The following is a 21,613-nucleotide window of genomic DNA, read 5'->3' on the forward strand; positions in this document are numbered from 1 at the left end:
GTCATACCGCAATATAAATTTTTTCCGATATTACCGTCGTCGCATGACTCGGTAAAACTATAGGTCTTCTGAGAAAATTTGCTAAGGCGAATGAAGCGAACGGGAGGTAGCGAAAACTACAATTCCCATCAGCCCATGCTTGACCATCATCCCTTGCGGTCTGTTGTCGCTACAGATCCAGTAATGCGGAAATGGAGTGTGCTGCTAGAAGCGGGGATGAAAAAGAGCTGGAAAACTCTAAAGCGGGTGTTGTCGCCGCGCGCGTACTGAATAGCGGTGTTTTCGCGCGAGTTCTTATCAGCTGTGTTGTCGTGCGCGTACTGAATAGCGGTGTTGTCAGCACACTGTTCAGATTGATGCAGACATGAGATCTCTATCTCACTCATGGTTTGTCCTCTCAAGTGGGGGAAAGACAATGCACAACGTTACCCACTGCTGTCAACCTGGGCCAAGTCATATCTCTCTTGTCCCAGAAACCTCAGTCCCAAATGAGAGGGTTTTTTCTGTTGCAGGGGACATTGTAAATACCCAGAGATACCAGCTTTTACCAGATTATATTTATATGATAATTTTCCTTTAAACCCATCTCTACCTAAGTGAGTGAGTGAGTGATTAAATGTTGAATGTGATGAGTTTTCAACAATACTAAATTGAAACTTTATTTTTTTACATGGTTTAATATTTTTTTGTTATTAAAATTAAAGTTCCTGTTTCAAAGCTTACAGATAGATGGCTAATTTGTATGTCATTGACACTTTTGGCACTTTTTTAGAGTATTTTCATAAGTTTTGTTTTTTACTGTAAATGATTCAATAAATACCGTACCGTGACATTCATACCGAGGTATTACCGAACCGTGAAATTCTGATACCGTTACATCCCTAATATATATATATATATATATATATATATATATATATATATATATATATATATATATATATATATATATATCGCAATGTTTGTTTTTTTCCCTAATATCCTATTTCACGTATGTTTCTCACAATGTGATCTTAACATGTTTTTGCTCAGGTGGTTTTTCCAGTAAAGGCTGTAACAAAATGTACCCCGTATTTACAGCATTTACCTGGATTTCTGCATAAACTGGTCATTAAACTTGATCTGTGCCAAGTCACAATTACAGACAAACACACAGTGTGCGACAACAAATAAAGGCCCTTTCACACTGAGCATGAATAAACCGTGTGAATGTACAAAGATGATGCATTCAGATCAAAACAATAGATCCTTATGGAACTCCTCACCACCAGGTGTGATCAATCAAGACTCGAAAATGAGGCTTTTTTGCTTTCATTTTGGCCGATTCTCTTTTCCAAGGCCCTGCATTTAAACGAACGTCCATTTAGATTTGAGCTTTAGATCGCATGTCAGGAGCAGCTGCTGTTGAAAAAGAGAGTGGCATTCAAGCATGGAAAGCTGTAAGCGTTGATTTTAAAGCAGAGTAATTTCAGCGAATGTGTACGGAACATATGGAGTCAATCTAGAGAAAATTTAGCAAACAAGAACAGCAAACTACAATCTGTATCAAATCTGCATTCATTCATTCATTTTCTTTTTATAGTCCCTATATTAATCCAGGGTCGCCACAGCGGAATGAACCGCCAACTTATCCAGCATATGTTTTATGCAGCGGATGTCCTTCCAGCTGCAGCCCGTCTCTGGGAAACATCCATACACTCTCATACACTACGGACAATTTAGCCTACCCAATTCACCTGCAGCATGTCTTTGGACTGTGGGGGAAACCAGAGCACCCGGAGGAAACATACGCGAACGTGGGGAGAACATGCAAACTCCACACAGAAACGATAACTGACCCAGCCGAGGCTCAAACCAGCGACCTTCTTGCTGTGAGGTGACAGCACTACCTACTGCGCCAGCGCGTCGCCCATTAAAACTGTATAAAAATATATATAATAAATTTATAAATAAGTATATAGGGTTTACGGTGGTGCAGTAGGTGTCATGAGTGCCTCTAAGCAAGAAGGTCACTGGTTGGAGTCTTAGCCGGGTCTCAGCTGAGTTTGCATGTTCTCTCCGTTTTGGCGTGGGTTTTCTCCGGTTTTCCTCACAAGTCCAAAGACACGAGCTATGGTTTAATTGGGTAAGCTAAAGTGTCCAAAGTGAATGAGTGTGTATGGGTGTTTCCCAGTGATGGGTTGCAGCTGGAAGGGTAAGTAGAAACAAAACAAACGCATAAAATGCATTTAGAAACAGTTGAGTTCCCCCTCCTCTTCCTCACAGTGGTTTGACCCATGCCTGCTTTCCCATTTCATTTCACCTACTCAACACGCACGCACGACACTCCTACTGTTAAATGAAATTTACGCCCAGGGATTTGACTATTTCAGCACTCTGTAGGTCTGTACATGTGGCCTAATTGACAATAAAGCCGTCTTTGATTTGAAGACATGTTGTTTATTTTACAATATTTATTTGACATTAAATATCCCAAATAGGGTTGTAACAATATACCGGTATGACGGTCTACCACGATTTGAACGTGCACGATTATCATACCATGAACAATTGCATATCAACGGTTTTAACCCTTAAAGACCGAGACAGCCGCCCGCGGCTAAAAATAAGTATTGCTCTTAAATGTTTAATAACTTTTGATCCGCTGATCCGATTCATACAATTCAAAGATTGGCATAAAGAAGAGAATCTCAGCTTTACAGTGCACATAACATTCGCAGACTTTCAGAGGCTCCGGAATCAGTGTGGTTACGTCATCAAAATTTGACAACGCTGATTTGACAAAGAAACGCTCGTCACTGTGTCTCCGGACAAACCAGACATGATACATTGATGCATTGTCCCTCCTCCATGCCCAGATTGGTTCAAACTCGCTATATCACAACCAATAAGCATAGGTTTCGCTTTTGTTTGTGGACCAACAATGAGCTTTTTGAACAACACGGAATGAGAGATAGGCATACATTTCTGCGCGGCTAAATAAAACGCAAAAAAAAGTTTTGCATGAAATAATTCTCATACTAAGTACTTTTGCATGCACAGCAGCACAGAAACATGAAACATCTAGTTTCGTTATGTAACTATTTATAGTATAGTAAATATTTATATCTATTTTTTTACTGAGGATTTGCACCATGTTTATTTGGACTTTGACACATTATTTATTATTTTCTTATTTTTTTATTTGTTCATTGTACAAGTGGACACATTCTCTCACCTCAGCGGTCAAGATTAAGTCCTGAAAATCTCAACATGCTTACATTTCTTCATCACAACCTAGACTGAAAAAAACAACGCTTTAAATACATGTTTACAGCCATAAACTTGGTATTGCACTTTTGGTCTCCCATTTATCCTGCTTATAAGGAAGGACAGTTTAAGTTTATTTTTGTCTAATCTTAAAAGACCTTGCTTGTTTATTTCTTCTAATTTAATTTATTAAAATGGGAAATTTTTCAGTTTATTTTTATAAAAGACTTCTATAGTTCTATTAAAATGGTTCTTTCAAAAGTTTGTTGAAATAAAACCTTTGTTCAGTCAGAAAACGTGTTCTTATTCTTTTCAGGGTCTTTGCTATGAGAATTACTATTTAATATCGTATACCGCGAAACCGTCAAACCGTGGTATTGTTTTAGACGATTATCATACCGTAAAAAATTCATACCGTTACAACCCTAATCCCAAATAAGTTGATTACTCATTCAGCAAGTCCAACAATCCAACACAAATAATGTTAAAGCACAACAAGTCTGCATGTACAAGTGTCCATGCTCTATACTACAACTCCACGCCAGGCTTAGTTTAGCCTCAAGCTCTTCTGCTTGTTTGTGGGAACAAATAAAGCAATAAAACTGAGAACTTGTTCTTCAAAACCTACAAGTGACGTTGTTTGGGTGTTTGAAATCTTTGGCGTGCCTATATATGGCAAGACAACGCCATAAAACTTTAACACCTGGTTTGCTCTCTCACACATACAGACAGAAACCTGGAGAAAGAGTGTGAAAGTCTGAGAACCAACCTGAAAACAAAACTGAGGAGGGGGATCATTGAGTCTTAGCATGCTGCTTTTTGCTCTTTAGCTATGCTACATGTAATTGCTACATATTATAGTTCAGCACCTGAAAATGTTCCACCTACTTGCACACTTATATTGTAAGTTATTCAGGACTATATTTAGGACTATTTGTAGCCACTTGTACATCCCGGAAGTGTTCAGGAAAAGCAAAACAACAGCGAAGAAACTCGACACAGAGGAACATTTACACCTCACTGCCAACTAGCGTTTCGGAAGTGTTAATGCAGACCAACAGAGACAGCGCGCAGAAGTATAAATGCACAGCTACGCGCGTTGCCTGCGCCGTGGGTTACGCTGGTCACTTGACGCAGAAGTATAAACCAGGCTTAATCAGTATAGTCAAGATTCAGCTGTAACACTTTATAAGGTTGAATTAGTTCATGCTAGTTAATACATTTACTAACATGAACAAACAACGAACAATACATTCAACACAGGCTTATTCTGAAAACGTAGTCCCGTGGACAATTCTGGAGACTGCAAAATATGTCCCAGGAGGTATGTATGGCTGCATTTAATTTTTTAAAGCGAACGCTACAGGGCGGTATGACGCTGTTCCCTTTCGCGCTTACCGGGTGAACGCTTAAGTCCGTGTGGAGTGCTTTCCCGCTGCAACCAGTTTGTCCAGTCAGCTCATCGTGTATGTCGGTAGACTTAAGATGCAGAGAGGACTTGACCACGACGACCGGGTTTGAGTCTGGGGAAGAGCGGTTCCAGAAAATCAGGTAGGACAAAAACAGAATCTAAAAAATAAAGTGAACGAGTTCATAACAGGGTGAGAATGTGGTGAAAATCTGAAAACGTGGTAAAAAAAAAAAAAAAATTTGACGAGGGCTTTTCTTTTTCTGGACGGCTTTTGTAAATTGTTGGTTGGGTTTAGGGAAGTAAGTGAGCGGACGGGTCAATCGGTAAAATTGGTTGGGTTTAGAGAAGGAGGAGGGCGGGTCAGCTGATTGGCCAGTCGCACAGTCAATCATTCAGTCAGTCAGTCAGACAGCGGCCTCTGGTGGGTTTATGCGAGAACAACACGGGTGCGAACGGCACTCACGAGAGACATTTGAGATACGAAAAAGTGCACACAGCCTTTTTTTATCTCTTGCGCATTCGAGAAAACAAAAACTGCAAAAATACGTACCTCCTGGGACTAATTTCGCGGTCTCCAGAAACGTCCACGGGACTACGTTTTCAGAAAGAGCCTGGGTTGCAACACATTTATTACAGTATTCGTTCATGTTAGTTAATGAAAATACAGCTGTTCATTATTAGCTCACTAACTCACTGTGCAATAACTAATGTTACCAAGCATGAGTTTGGATGTTAATAATGCATTAGTAAATGCTGATTAATAAATGCTCTACAAGCGTTGTTCATAATTAGTTCATGTCAGTAAATGCTTTAAGTAATAAACCATATTTTAAAGAGTGACCAATTCAGCGTTTTGTCCTATGAAAAAAAATCAGGATGAGCGAGTCTGTGAGAGAAACTTAGCCCGGACGGCGGCCTTTTGTCGCCAGCAATGAAAGATCTATGGAAACACGCGTGCTAAAACCAACAGCGCCTGTGAGATCAGTGAACTCTAACACTTCACTGAACCGAGACCAGAGCGATGCTATTCACTGCTGAGAGAGAGTGAGAGAGTGTGTGAGAGAGAGAGAGAGAGAGAGAGAGAGAGAGAGAGAGAGAGAGGACAGGATCTCTGAGTGCTGTTTTCTTTGCAGAATAGTTAATTGCATTAGCCTGTTTAAGGAATGAATAGAAAAGAAGGAAACTGGAGGTATGAGAAAAAAACAACCCTCCCTCACGCAGACGCTCTCTGTGTCGCCTTGAAGAGAGAGATAATCCAAGAGTTCTGAGAAAAACAACACAGTCATATTCACAAATTAAGATCTGGCATCAAACAGCATTAGTTAGAGACGGGGAAACCTGCTATGCAAGTCTGAGATTGATTTATTGCAGCTCCGTGAATTGGAAAAATGCAGGACTGCGACGGAGGGATGATCAAAGTCGGTCTGAAAATAAAAACACATTCGGGTTTTGTGTTCATTGTGTTGTATGTGGGGCGTCATGGTGGCGCAGTGGGTAGCACGATCACCTCACAGCAAGAAAGTCGCTGGTTCAAGCCCCGGCTGGGTCAGCTGGCATTCCTGTGTGGAGTTAGCATGTTCTCCCCGTGTTGGCGAGTGTTTCCTCCACAGTACAAACACATGCGCTACAGGTAAATTGAATAAGCTAAGTTGGACGTCCTCGCGGTTTATGAAAATAAAAGCCTCTGAATATTTTTCCAGACACAATTATCTGCTGAATGTTAGTCAGATAAAGTTTCTATATTCCATCTTAATACCAACTGTGTAAATAATTATCGATTCATTCACTCATTTTCCTTCAGCTTAGTCCCTTTATTCATCAGAGGCCACCAGCAAAATGAACCCCTAACTTATCCAGCATATAGGATAGCTGCAACCCAGTACTGGGAAACATCCATACACAATCATTCACAGTCATACACCACAGCCAATTGATCTTATTCATCTATAGACCTTATTCATAGAACGCAAAATTACCCATTATGCTTTGCGTGTATGCGTAAGGAGAATGCTAAAGTAATCCGCTCGGCAGCTGATGCGTGTAAACAGTCACATTTGGACAGCTTTGAAACTATTTTTTAATCTATTTTACCTGCTTTTATCATCTTTGAACTAATACGGTTGTCGATCAGCGCCACCTCCTGTACTGATCATTTCAAAAAATGTGATCTAATAGGATGGAAAACAGCTGCTGCGAGGCACCTTTTTCCTCAGGCGGCATCTTCTGCAGTTTAAATGAAGCCTCGTCATCGCTAAAGTCAACAGTTTCTCTTTCTTTCAAATATTTAAACAGCCCAAACAAATGTAATTCACCAAAATGTTTTAATAACTGATTTAATAACTGTGACAAAGTGAAAATAAAGGCTAGTGTCATTTTGAAATGACAGAAAAACACATACTGTGGTAAAAACAACACACTAAATGAAACATAAACGGCTCGCCATTACAATGAACAGCCAATCAGCCAGCAGAGGATCAGTCACAGACTTTTATTGGTCATTTTTGTAAATTGCATGATATACCTGTTAAGTTTCATGCCAGCAATCTGGTTTGCTCTATAATGCAGTGAAGTATTGTGCGTGCGTGCATGTGTGTGTATTGAAGAGCAGCTGAGCTAACAGCTGACAAGCCGGGGAAACACACACACACACACACACTGTATTTCTGACAGCAGACACTTGAACTAGAAGAACGTTTTTCTCTCGTGCTTGAACCACATCTGACAGATTATAATGGCTTTAACATACACCTTTCTAAGGTATAAAATTGTTGAGATTTATTTAATTGAAAAACACTCTGTAATCCATTAAAAACGCTATTGAATCCCATTTTCGGAGCGCAAAATCACCTATTGTAAACCATAGATATATACACTAGATTTTGCATAGGGACCCTGAGCATGCGTCAATAGCGCCGCCACATTGGTACAGTGCTCCCAGGACAAGTGTCATTCAACCGCACTAGTAAAGACAGTGTTATTACGTGAAGATGCGGGACTTTAGCGCTGTCTACGGGTGTAGTAATGAGCAAACAAAGAAAACAAAGCACAAAGGCAGAACATTCCATAGGTAATATTAAGTTTTTTAAGTTTTTGTATGCTATGAAATTTTGTGCTAATCAGGTAACGTTATTGATGATGACAGTCACTTACTGCTTTCACCATACGGCAAAGCAGCTCCAACTCGCACTAAACACTCGGCTTATGCTAGTTTTGTTGAATAAAATCAGCAAACAATGCAAAAGAAATATGACAACGAGATGCTGCGCTGCCAGAAACTTGTATTATTGTCGGCTAGTGAAAGATTCGTTCATAACGGAGATTCATTCACAAGTGAATCGCTCCCTCTGTCAGTACGAGAAGTGAAAGCAGGAGAGGAGCTGTGTTTCAGGACATGATTAGATCAAATTTAACAGGGAGGGTGGATAGTACATTTCTGTACACACAAACACAAGCTTTTTGTCAGGAATGCCTGTGCGATCACTGATCCATCAATGTAGAAAAGTGATGTAAAATTAAAATTTTCGTAATTAGAAAAAAGAAATTACATACTAACATCCAGGAAAACTCCCGATCACAGATATATGTGTATATGTGTATATCTCTGGCTTTGGATGGCCACAGTCCTCCACTGTACCTTGGTCCCGAATTCATTTCAAAGGAGCGCTACCCTGTTCCAAAATGGCGGCTCTATTGACGCATTCCTTCCAATAGACAACAACAGGGTAGGCGACATCTAATGTATATATCTATGTTGTAAACGCTGTAAACGGAAGTTCTAACCATTCTACCGGATGATGCTAGTCGCTATGGCACCCTCCATGCAGCAGCCAGGAAAAAGGTGGATGTGTTTGGACTGAAGGGGTGCACCCGAAGCAACCGGAGGAAACCCACGTGAACACTGGGAGAACATGCGAACTCCTCACAGAAATGCCAATCGACCCAGCTCTGGGTTTGAACCAGTGACCTTCCTGCATTGAAGCGACAGTGCAAACCACTGAACCCCTGTGCCACCATAACTGCACACATATGTTTGCAGAGAAAAAAAGACCAATGTGAACGAAGTCATGATATAGTGCAAGGACAGGACGACCTGAGGGTTATACGCAGAAATGTGTTGTGGGAGTCATGTTTACGTCCCGTCTCTGGCAATGAGACAGGACGGCCTCAGGGTGTCTTCCTGTCCACACCCTCAGGGGAAACTTCCTGTCCAGAGTGACCGTCACAATGGCTACAAGAGGTCAAAAGCTCAAAATCCACTTTCAAAACCTTTTATGAGGCTCAGCGCCGCTGTTTCCTCAAGCTACAGCTGAAGTCAGAATTATTAGCCCCCCTTTATATCCCCCCCCCCATTTCTGTTTAATGGAAAGAAGATTTTTAACTGCACTGAACTGATTTTTGCGGTTTGTTCAAACTACTTATTTAAAATGAGCAGAAATAAAACAATTGTTGAGATTTATTTGAGACAACCTATTTGTTTTATGTTCAATCCATTTAAATTTGTTATGTTAACTTAATCGATTTGTGTTGAGACATCGATGAATTGTGTGAAACCTGCATTTTTTGCAGTGTGTATTATTCACAGGGTTTCTGCAGGTTTCACCAAGTTAAGTTTAACACTTTAAGAGTCTTAAGACCGGTATATGAAGGAAATTAGACATCTTCAGGGTGAAATGTTAAGGATTTTTTTCTCTCGAATATCCCAGTTCAAATAGATTTGCACCTGCCCTATCAAAAAGATTATTACAATTTAATACATTTAATAATACAACAATAATGATAATTTAGTTTGAATATTTATTTTAATACATTTTCAAATATATTTATTTACAAACCCTATAACTCTTACCAAGAACAGAACAGAACAAAGCTGCCAATTACATCAGTCTAAAATAATTATAATTTAATAATAATAAAAATCTGGGTGACGCAGTGGCGCAGTAGGTAGTGCTGTCGCCTCACAGCAAGAAGGTCGCTGGGTCGAACCTCGGCTCAGTAGGCGTTTCTGTGTGGAGTTTGCATGTTCTCCCTGCCTTCGCGTGGGTTTCCTCCGGGTGCTCCGGTTTCCCCCACAGTCCAAAGACATGCAGTACAGGTGAATTGGGTAGGCTAAATTGTCCGTAGTGTATGAGTGTGTGTGTGAATATGTGTGTGGATGTTTCCCAGAGATGGGTTGCGGCTGGGAAGAGAAGGGCATCTGCTGCATAAAAACTTGCTGGATAAGTTGGCGGTTCATTCCGCGGTGGCGACCCCGGATTAATAAAGAGACGAAGCCGACAAGAAAATTAATGAATGAATGAACATTTTCAAATATATTTATTTACAAACCCTATAACTCTTACCAAGAACAGAACAAAACAAAGCTGCCAATTACATCAGTCTAAAATAATTATAATTTAATAATAATAAAAATCTGGCCAGGTCAGTATCCTCAGCAGCAAATAAATGAAAAACTTTTAAGCAAATGTTACTGTAAGAAAAGTAATTAAATGCCATTTTTTTAATAAAAGGTTTAAAGTTTTATTGAGATTGTTGGGGATTGTAGGGTGTTAATGGTCAGATTGGGTAGCTATACATGAACAAAGGAAAATCAAGACCTGTTAAAAATAGATTAAAGACCTACAACACAATATTTCAGTACATTTAAGACCTTTTTAAGGCCTAAGAAATAGCTTTCGAGATTTAAGACATTTAAAGACCTCGAGGATAACCTGTGTACAACAACAACACCACTGCTGAATGTCAAAAGCTCTCAGTGTGTTCTTGTACGCCAAGTTGTTTTCCTGTGACTCCAGGTCAAAATTAAAAGGGCAACATCAGACGATCTCAGGATGACGTTCATGTCATTTTAATATATGCTAAGTATAAATAGGTTTAGAAAATTTCTGTCCATATCTTAGTAAATTTAGGCAACATTTTATTGCACTTAAACAAAACAGTGGAATTAAAATAGAAGTTGTCACTAAACCCCTTTAGGAATTGAAAAATAACTTTAACTGAAAAATAATTAACTCAAGTTACTGAAAAAATATACTACATGTTTTATTTTTTATGTTTCTCTTGATTTTTCCGGTATATTACGTTTTTATTTGATATTTTTCCCCACAACATATTACCTTTGGCTTTGGTACTACTTTCAGGACGAGACATAGTATGTTGTTTTGGTTATATTAGTTCCAGTTTGGCTTTAATTCAGACTAATCTAATGCACAGTGGGGGAAATAAGTACTGAACGGGTCATGTTTTGTCCTGGGAATAATATTTCTAAAGGAGCCGTTGACGTGGAGTTAAACCAGATTTTGGTAAAAACCCAAACAATGCAAACATAAAAATAAAACAAAACAAATGTGTATTAACAATGCAATTACACAAGGAGAAAGAGCTGAACTACTGAAATGTGTTTAATACATTATATTGGTGATGGCAGCTTATAAATGCCTCTCATGTGGAGAATGGAGTCACATGCATTGCTTAGGTTTAAGTTTTTCACAGACTTAACAGTGTGTAGATATCTTGATGGTTCTGTGGGTCTCGTCTATCAAATCCGATCTTTATTTTGTGTTTTCTATTGGATTGACTTCAGGTGATTGGGTGGGCCATTCTACAGCTCGATTTTCTTTCTCTGAAAGCATTTGAGAGTTTCCTCTGCTGTGTTTTGGATCATTTTCTAGCTGAAATGTCCACCCTGATTTCATCTTCATCCTCCTGCAAATGTAGATGTTGGACTGATTCAGCTGATATTCATTTACACTGATGAAAGGCAGAGGGTTGCTTAGAAACTACTGAGAGATTTCAGCTGCTGTCTGGGCTTTCACTGCCTTTCTACACCTCCCTTTCTTCATGTGTTCAATACTTTTCTCTTGTGTCATTTCATTATATTACACAACTTCATTTGTAAACTAATTCGTTTTGTTTGGTTTTCTTGGCATATCTGTGTTAGTTTGTTACCATCATCCAGGGAAAATTTTAAGTCAACAGCACCTTCAGAAATATGTTTAGTTCAATACTTGTTTCCCCCACTGTATATGCACAACAAATCTATTAAAGTAAGGCATTCTATAGAAAATATGAATTTAAAAGAGAGATTTTAATTTATGCTGAGCGCTGAACGAGATTCATTCCATGTATAGGAGCATCTGGTACACATGTGAATGACCAGAGAGCAGATTCAGGAAACAAAGAGGGCCTCTGTTGTATTCTAATCCATTCAACATCATTTAATTCAATTCACATCTTCAAGGAATATAAGCCTGTCCTGATGTTTTATCTCGTGTTTACTTTTTTTGTCTATTTGCATTGCCAGCAACTTCCTTTTCCAGACATTTGTGGAACATTTCCTTAAAGGAAGGAAGTCACAAAAGCGGTGTGAAGCGCTGATTCAGACGCCTAACATTTGATAATATCATAAAAAACAAAGAAATGTCAAATCGAATTTATTTTTTTCTACAGTGATATTCCAGCAGATATGTTTAAACTATGAATATATTTCAGTGTAAATAAAAGTGAGGGAAGTAACAGCTTCCTGTCCCATATTTTGCATTTATTTATGCTTCTGAATTGCGTTATGGGACCTTGATCATGAACTTTTGAAGTTGAAAAGTTGAACTTGTGTGATTTTTATATGCATTTTACTCAACTGAAACAATATGTTGTCTGAGTTGACCACGTAAATTACAGTGTACAAAAACTAAAGGTAGCAGTAGCTTTTCTGATTTTGTACAGATTTATTTCTATATATGAGCAATCCCATGCAAATGTCAACCTTGCTATGAAAAAAATTATGTTTTCACCAAAATACAAAACCATTTCTGGGTTTTTTTGTGGAAGCAAGTAATTTACAGTATATAGTAATGCAGTATTATTTATGAGATTACCCATGAATTGTATTTCATTAAAGTCTACTCCTATGCCCGCCCTCACAGTAATGTAGTTATAATGAGAATGATTTATATTATTTATTAAAGTAATCATTAAATTGTATTTTTAGACGTCTTCGCTCCCTTACAGAGACGGTCACAAACAGATAGTGAGAGTCTTTAAGGTAATATTTTCGAGACAAAATGTTCCTAAATACACATGCAAACATTGTTTTTTTTAGATATGACATGCAGCATTATAGTTTGTTCAATTCTCAGTTTTTGTTTTTGGAAAGTTTACAGGCCCAATTTTTTTAATCACCCCTATATGTCTATATATGAGCATTTCTATGCAAATGTCAACCTTGCCATGAAAAAAAAAGTTTTCACCAAAATACAGAAACTGTTTCTGGGTTTTTTTGGGTAAGCAAGTATTTTACAGTACTTTAGAAATACTCAAAACTGCATCTGTCAATGTTTTCAAACTATTCTATTTGATTTACCAAAGTCACAGAAGTCGCTATTTCACATCTGTCACATCCATAACGGAGAGATGTCACATCTATAACGACATGTGAAAATATTAAATTAAATAAAACCAATTATTTCTGTTTGATAGTGAGTTAACTCTTGTCGTTTTAATTATCATTACTTCTTTTGGGCTGAGGAGTTTAATTCACAGAATTTCTTCACAGTATGTTGTATACTGTAAGCCCGCAGCCTTTGTCACAGCCATAACGCAAGTTTATTTTCCTTATTTAAAGTCTAAAACATGTTTAAAGAACGATATTTTTCTGGTCCCTTAACTCTGTGGTCAGTTGTTCTGGAAAATATAAGCAGATTCTTCAATTTAATGTTAACAATTTCTATGCGCATTTATGTTTTGAGTTATTACTGCAAATGTCACCTCCATAACGCTGGAATTGCTCATATATTATTTCTTATGGAATATACTATCTATCTACAGTGCTCAGCATATATGAGCTCAACCCACAAATCTCTCATTTAAAGTAATATTTTCTAAAAGAAGCTTTACAATATTATATTTGTGCATCAACATTAGTTAAGTCTGTACTGAAGCCAAATCTGGAGCTAATCTAACAAAACAACTTACAAAAATATTACATTTCATTAATTACAAAAATAGCAAAAATCAAGAGAAACAAAAAATAAATAAAATGTAGCTGAAATGTTTTGCATGAATTCAAATGTATTATCTTTCCATTTCTAAAGATGTTCTGTGACTAAAATATTATTTTAATAAATATATCTGTTTAATAAATCTGTGCGTCAATATATATATTACCCATATTCACTGAGAAATAGATAAAAATATTCATTTTTTAAAATGGAGTGTACTCATGGTGCAGACTCCAGGGGTTTGACTCCCCTAATTAACACTTGATCCCTCCTGAAGGACATCAAAACTAGATGTATAGGGGAGGTCAGCCCTTTAATAGTAAGAAATAGCTTTCTCTGATCTCTGATCTATATCTTAAATATTAATAATAAAAAATGAATAAAATAAATATTTGACCCCCCTTATAACAGTTCATACCATTGTGAATGCATAATCGTGCCAATCAATGCATGATAAATATGAAACTGGCAGTTCTAGAGCACTGGTAGACATCTTAAGTATTCACAAAACACGTTTCGTGTAAAACAGGTGTTTATGCATGTAGCATAAAAAAAAATTACACATAATTTGTATAGTTTGACCTACAGTAACCTCTAAAATAGTCTTTAAATATGCCTCACTGAAAATGTATATATTTATTTATATTTTTATTATAATTTTTGCAGACAAAAAAAAACAAAGAACAGACAGACAAACCCATCATGAAAAAATAATTCCAGCAAAATGTCAAATAAAGCAAGAAACAAGGGAAAATGGCGACATACAAAACATAAAAGACCTACAAAAAGACACAGCAATGGATGTAGAAAAAAAAAACTTACAAATCTTCAGAAATTAAATGACTCAATTTGTCTTTATGGTGTATCAGACTGGATAAAGACTGGATCCCACATTTTATCAAATTTCGCAAAGTTTCCCAGAGGTGGTATATCTTATTCTTTTCTCCTACATGTGTATAACCCTGGTAGGGCACTGAGGTCTTCTGATCAGTTTATTCTTTTGGTAACAAGGTCCCGGTGTAAGGGAAGTGGGGATCGGGCTTTTGCTGTTATCGTCCCAAAACTCTGGAACAGGCTTTCACCCCACATCAGACATGCTCCAACTCTATCTGTTTTTAAAAAGCGTTTGAAACTCCATCTTTGTTCTCTAGCATTTGAGCCTTTTTAATGTTGAGGGGTTTGCCTCATGGTTTAATTGTTATGTATGTGATGTAGGTTTTACTTTGTTTAGTATTGATTGTGTTCAGCACCTTGGGCAAAGTTGTGTTGTAAAAAAATGTGCTATAAATAAACTAACTAACTAAACTAACTTAAGTGGAGGTGAGTCCGAGAAGCCAGTCAGAAAAAAGAGGCCTAACATATTTCTTACAAAAACAAAGCATAACTTTTTTTTAGCTATGATACTGAACCAATGACTGTAAAAAATATGGACGACGCGACAGCCCTTTTTCCCATTGAACGCCTTGAGGGCAAAACGCCTGCTTGACGGGCACAAACTGTCGCAAAAGACTGCTGAAATTGGAGCCAGACATGCGCAGAAGGACTGTCTGATGGAGCCAGAGGAGCCGCGAAAATGAGCAGAGTCGAGCTTCCAATCAAACGCTTTATGTAAAATCAACTACGCCCCCCCGAACTTCTCAGCATGCGTTTGCTGTCATATCAACACAAATGGATGTAATAACGTTAACAAATATGAGGGTTTTATATATTCAATCGCGCCAGCTCCAGGCCGCAGCGCATAACTTACTCGCGGCGTCGCGGGCTGATTCCGGCTCGCATGCGGCAGCGCCTGCTCGCTCGGCCGCCGCATCTGGCTCGATTGACTCGGGCTGGAATTGGGTAGTGAGTCCAGGCATCCGGAGTAGGTCCAGCAGAGGTAACATTAGTCAGTCTGAGCTCTAAGAGATAAGTCTCCGGCAGGCGAGAATCTAGCCGGAACTGTGTTTTGCTATCTGGGTGGCTAGGCGTGTATCAGCAAACTAATAAAGCCCGAAAAAAGCCCTGAACTTAGCGAATAAACAGTGTTCCACCAGGATCATGTATGTCAGAAACTATAGTTTACTGCTGAACTCATTTTGTCATGGTAAAATAACACAGAAATCGAATAATAACATTTCAGTCTACTTCAGTCTCCTGCCGAAGCTCAGACGCCACGCTTTGAGAAACTGTCAATCACAGCTGTCAATCACGATGACACGCCCAGCATTAAATTACTGCTAAAAACAAACTGTTTACAAAAATGAAGATCTGCACCTATTTCAGCACAATAACCAGTGCCTTAATCGACCAGAACTATCTTTCGGGACATTTTATTGCAAGTGTAATATTTTTTTTTATTTGGGCTCAAGTCTCCTTCATTAACACGGAGGAGGCGGGCTTTATGACTTGTACTGCAGCCAGCCCCCAGGGGGCGATCTAACGGCCGAAACCTTCACTCAAACGTAGGCTTGCGGCACACTTGTACTGAACAGGTAACCGTACATTTCAGTTGAGGGTCTCAAGAAAATCTGACCAGCCAAAAATTGCTATCATTGGGTCAGGGAGTAAAACACAATCATAAACCTTAGAAAAGAACTGAAATATTTCTAACCAAAAATTCTGAATTTCAACACAAGAACAAAGATGTGCTAAAGTACCCTCAGCAGCTTTACACTTGGCACATGTGGGGGAAATCGAGGGATAGAATTTATTAAGCTTTGTATTAGAATAGTGAAGTCTGTGTAATACTTTGTACTGAATAAGATGGTGTCTTGAATTTACAGAACATGAATAAACAGATAAAAGGCATTTATCCCAATCAGTCTCAGATATTGAAATCCCCAAGTCTTCTTCCCAAGCGACTTTTCGAAAATGTATACATTTTATGAATAAATTGGATGTAATTAAATATGTTTATAAATCTGGTTCACTGAAGCATGTATTATCAAACTACTACTGAAAAAGTTGACTCCTTTGATCAGTAATGTATGATTCGCACACTGAGTGTACTCTTATATGCTGAGATAGAGGTAAAGTTGGTTTTATTTTCGGATATTCAGACTTTCTTCTTAATAATATAATTTCAGAAAAGTATTTACAAATTCTAAATAGGGAAATTATTTTAGCAGCAAATGACTATCAAAGTACAGCATTGTCCACAGTAAATTAGATAGTGTTAATGTTGTTTTAAAGTCATACTTGCATGCTAATTCCCGATCGAATATTCAAAGTAACATGTTAAACAATACAGAGTCTGCTAAATGAACGAATGTGCGAATATAAAAACAACTTTAACTCATATTATGCTGAGCACTGTATATAAGCACTTTTGTAGGCTCAGCATTTGCTTATACAAGTACAGAAAAGTGCTTGAATAAGTTTAAACATTATTTCAGCTGTAAAGAGGCATGCTGTAAACATGGCAGAGTTATTCACACTATATAACTTAATTATAACGTAAATGTTTTATGTTACCCTGCATTTTTTACAGCATTTAATCGATTTTTCAAGTGGGAATAACTATTATGCATTAGCTTTATTTGTTATTTTGGTCATGGGACAAACACATATTTATTTATTTATTTTACAATGAAATTGTAACCTAGACCGATGACGTCACCTGCACAGGTAAAGCTGACGTAGCCACATAAGTCACGCCCCCTCAATAAAATAGTTCACGAATTATTTTATACTTTTTAAGGGCAAAGTAATGACTGAAAATGTACATTCTGCAGAAAAAAAACCCCGCATTGGTATTACAGAAAGAAGGTTAATGTATGTGTGTGTAAACTGAAGCGTCTTCAACTTCAGGTAAAGTAAGTGCGAGAAACCAAACAAACAAACAAACAATAACTTTCGCCATCAACACGGCACAATAGCTTTAAAGAGACTTTTAAACCACGCGGCGTTCATTCAGATAATCGACCAGAAACTGTGGGAAATGATAAAAACGGCTTGTGGTTTCGTTAAAGCGGGATGCCACGACATGAGAGCAACTTACCGAGCGATTGGAGCGCCGTTTCTTCGAGCCCCGCGTGAACATGTCGGCGTATTCACGACAAAACTCGCATAATGTCCGCTTTTAGTTCCCTTCAGTCTGAGGTAAGTTGTTGTGACTCGTCTTCTGAGGTAATGTTAAATTAAGTGTCTGTTTTTTTGGCCTGTTAGATCTCCGTGCTGGCAGGAACTCCACAAGAAGTTGCCCGTAAGAACGTGTATCCAGACGGGCTACACCTACAGGACAAGTGTTTAACTGTAGTGTGCTTTGAGGATTGAGGACCACCCCCTGCCCTGTTCACTACTGTATACTGTATGTAGCCTGCTCATGCTCAATACCAAAACAAGCCAGCCGCGGTGTGGATGACAACGGCATACACTAAAAAAATTAAGGTAAATGAGGTAAAGTTGGTTTTATATTCACACATTTAGATTTTCTCCTTAATAGTACACTGAAAAAAGTGTTGCATGCAGAACTGTGGCAGACAATTTATTTGTGTTGTATTTAAACAATCAAATTAAATTTAATAATGTTCATCTTAATTTGTTTGTTTAAATTCAGCCCAAATAAATTGTTTACAACCACTTAACGTAAAAAAAAAAGAGTAAATCCAAGGAATCATCTTTGAATATTTTTTTAAGTGTATATTTATATAAATATCTCTAAATAGTGAAATCAAACTAGCAGCCAAAGACTATCAAAGTACAACATTGTTCACAGTCAATAGTGCTAATGTTGTTTTGAAGTCATTCATGCGATTTCAGACCGATTATTCAAAGTATAAGGTATAAAGCAGGATTTATCCTGGACAATAAATCAATGTATGTATTATATAACACAGGGGTTCCCAAACTTTTTTGCCTGCGACCCCCAAAATAACACTGTCAGTGACTCGCGACCCCCATTTTAAAAGGTGGTTATACTGTAAATATATAAACGTTGCAGACACAACTATAGGTAAATATAAACATGAGCATATTGAGAACAACACAAAACTGCAAGTCTATAATCCAAATAATGTTTTGTTTTTGTCGTTTATTAATTTAATTACATTTTAATATAAAAATTAAAGGCTGATTTTTATTTGTATGTCGTTGATGTTGTCGTTTCTTTAACGCAACTATTAATTATCTTCTGTGAGTTATGAATGAAATATGGTAATTCAAATAGTTTAATAAATTTTATTTGAATTTTGGAAATCACCAAGCGACCCCTTGTCATTGTCCCGCGACCCATAATTTGAGAACCACTGATATAACACACTTATGTAGCCATATATGAGTTATTGTGTTGAAATTTGGGGGAATGCATATAAATCCAACTTGAGATCCTTATGTACAATGCAGAAAAAAGCCATTAAACTGATAGAAAATGTGGGGTATTTGGAGCATTTATTTTTTTAATTGAAGATGCTACAGTTCAATGATTTTCTTAAAATTAAAAACTCACAATTTATGTTTAAAGCTAGGGAAAAAAACTTCTTCCAAAATGCATACAAAAGTCTTTTGAAGAAAGAAAAGGTGGATATAATCTGAGAGAAGAACAACATTTTAGGAGGTTGAAAACGAGGACAAGTGTGTGTACGTCCGTATGGGATGTGAGTTTATGGAACTGTCCAGAACAGACTCTCAAACAACGTCAGGATATTAATCAATTTAAAAAGTTATATTTTATTTAAGGAATATAATGATTGAAAAGGAATAAAATGAGAAACACTATTTATTTTTGGCTATGTGTTATAAAGTATAAATGTACAAATATAGTCAAATATAATATGTCAAAGATGCCAAAAGGATGGAATAAGTCTCAGGTAAAGCTCATATAAAAAGAAGAGATACAGTTGAAGTCAGAATTATTAGCCCCCGTTAATTTTTTTTCTTCAATTTCTGTTTAACGGGGAGCAAATTTTTTTTCAACATATTTCTAAACGTAATAGTTTTAATAATTCATCTCTAATAACTGATTTATTTTATCTTTGTCATGATGACAGCACATAATATTTGACTGGATATTTTTCAAGACACTAGTAGTCAGCTTAAAGTGACATTTAAAGGCTTAACTAGGTTAATTAGGTTAACTAAGCAGGTTAGGGTGATTAGGCAAGTTATTGCATAGCAGTGGTATGTTATGTAGACCAGTGGTTCTCAAACTGTGGTACATGTACCACCAGTGGTATGCAGGCTTCCTTCTAGTAGTACGCGGAGGAGTAATGTCATATGTACATGCTACATATATTTCAAAATTTACCAACAATTGAATATGATGACATATAGCCTATATTTCTAAGGTCCAGGCAACATTTCCAGGTGTTGATAGTTGGCTATTATATGTTAATACTTTACATTTAAGTTCAGGAGTTTTTGAACTGTGCAGTGCTGTACTACTGAATTTCAATACTGCTCATTATGGTGGTACTTGAAGAGACAATCCTTTTCTGAGGTGGTACTTGATGAAAAAAGTTTGAGAACCACTGCTGTAGACTATCGAAAATAAAAAAAGGGGCTAATAATATTGACCTTTAAAATGGTGTTTTAAAAATTAAGAGCTGCTTTTATTCTAGTCGAAATAAATCAAATAAGACTTTCTCTAGAAGAAAAAATATTATCAGACCTACTGTGAACATTTCCTTGCTCGGTTAAACATCATTTGGGAAATATTTTAAAAAGAAAAAAAAAATCAAACTTTACCCCAATCTTAGAAAAATACCCATTGCAAGATTATCTATCTGTCTGTCTGTCTTTTTAATAAATTTGACATTACATTTAGACAACTGTGTGGCAAGAACATTATTGGATTTGTTTTACTGTCTGTCAGTCTGTCTGTCTATCTATCTATCTCTTTTAAAATATATACATTAGTTACATTATTTAATTACTTTATGTAAATTATAATACTATACAATTGTTTAATATATTTATATAAAATTATAGTTATATTCTTAACTACAATTGCAGACCTAAATCTAAGCCATTATTCTAGTCTTCATTTTTTCAGTTTTTTTTTTGTTTTGTTCTAAAACGTATTTTATTATTATTATTATTATAAGCATTGGGACATTAAATAAAGTATTAATGCAAATTCAGACACAAAATATATCCAAGATCCTTACAATAAATTATAAATTATAATTTTAATATAATATTTTTTTAAATAAAATTAAAATAATAAAACAAAAACATAAAAAATGAAAATAATAAATAAATAAAAATAAATTATAACAGATTAATGAAAGCAAACGTGTAAAGTTCACTTTTTGTAAGTGTTGTTTATTTATTTTTTAAGACGCCATTTATTTATTTTTTTCCTACCAAAACGAAAAACACGCATGCCAATTTCAGAATATTTACGTAATTAAAGTAGATGCTGCCATCTAGTGACTCATGTTCACATCACATGGATTTTTAAGTCCAATTGCTGGCATTCAGATTCATTAATTTTCTTTTAGCTTAGTCCCTTTATTAATCAGGGGTCGCCACAGTGGAATGAACCGCCAACTTATCCAGCGTATGTTTTATGCAGCGGATGCCCTTCTAGCTACAACCCAGTTGGAAAACATCCATACACTCTCATTCACACACACGCACACACTATTCAGTTCAATATAGCGCATGTGTTTGGACTGTGCGGGAAACCAGAGCACCTGGAGAAAACCCACAGTAACACGGGAAAAACATGCAAACTCCACACAGAAATGCAAACTGGCCCAGCCAGGAATTGAACCAGCGACCTTCTTGCTGTGAGGCGACAGTGCTTACCACTGCGCCACCATGTCGCCCGAAGGTTGCTGGTTCGTGTCCTAGCTGGGTCACTTGGCATTTATGTGTGAAGTTTGCATGTTCTCCCCTTGTTGGCGTGGGTTTCCCCCACAGTCCAAACACATGTGCTATAGGTCAATTGAATAAGCTAAATTGTTTGTAGTGTATGTGTGTGGATGAGAGGGTATGGGTGTTTCCCAGTGATGGGTTGCAGCTGGAAGGGCATCCG

The 21,613-nt window shown here is 37.1% G+C and overlaps 1 protein-coding gene across 1 annotated transcript in view; it reads right to left on the bottom strand.

The window, feature by feature from the left end:
* Positions 1–17,866, bottom strand: part of prickle3 (prickle homolog 3) — an 81,345-nt gene extending 63,479 nt beyond the window's left edge. Inside the window, exon 1 of the mRNA XM_693557.10 lies at positions 17,633–17,866. Coding sequence (XP_698649.4) covers positions 17,633–17,674 — 42 coding nt within the window. The 5' untranslated portion in view covers positions 17,675–17,866. The remainder of the gene's footprint in view (positions 1–17,632) is intronic.
* Positions 17,867–21,613: the final 3,747 nt, after the last annotated feature.

The sequence above is a fragment of the Danio rerio genome, chromosome 8, assembly GCF_049306965.1.
Source record: "Danio rerio strain Tuebingen ecotype United States chromosome 8, GRCz12tu, whole genome shotgun sequence".
In the NCBI taxonomy this organism is placed as follows: Eukaryota; Metazoa; Chordata; class Actinopteri; order Cypriniformes; family Danionidae; genus Danio; species Danio rerio.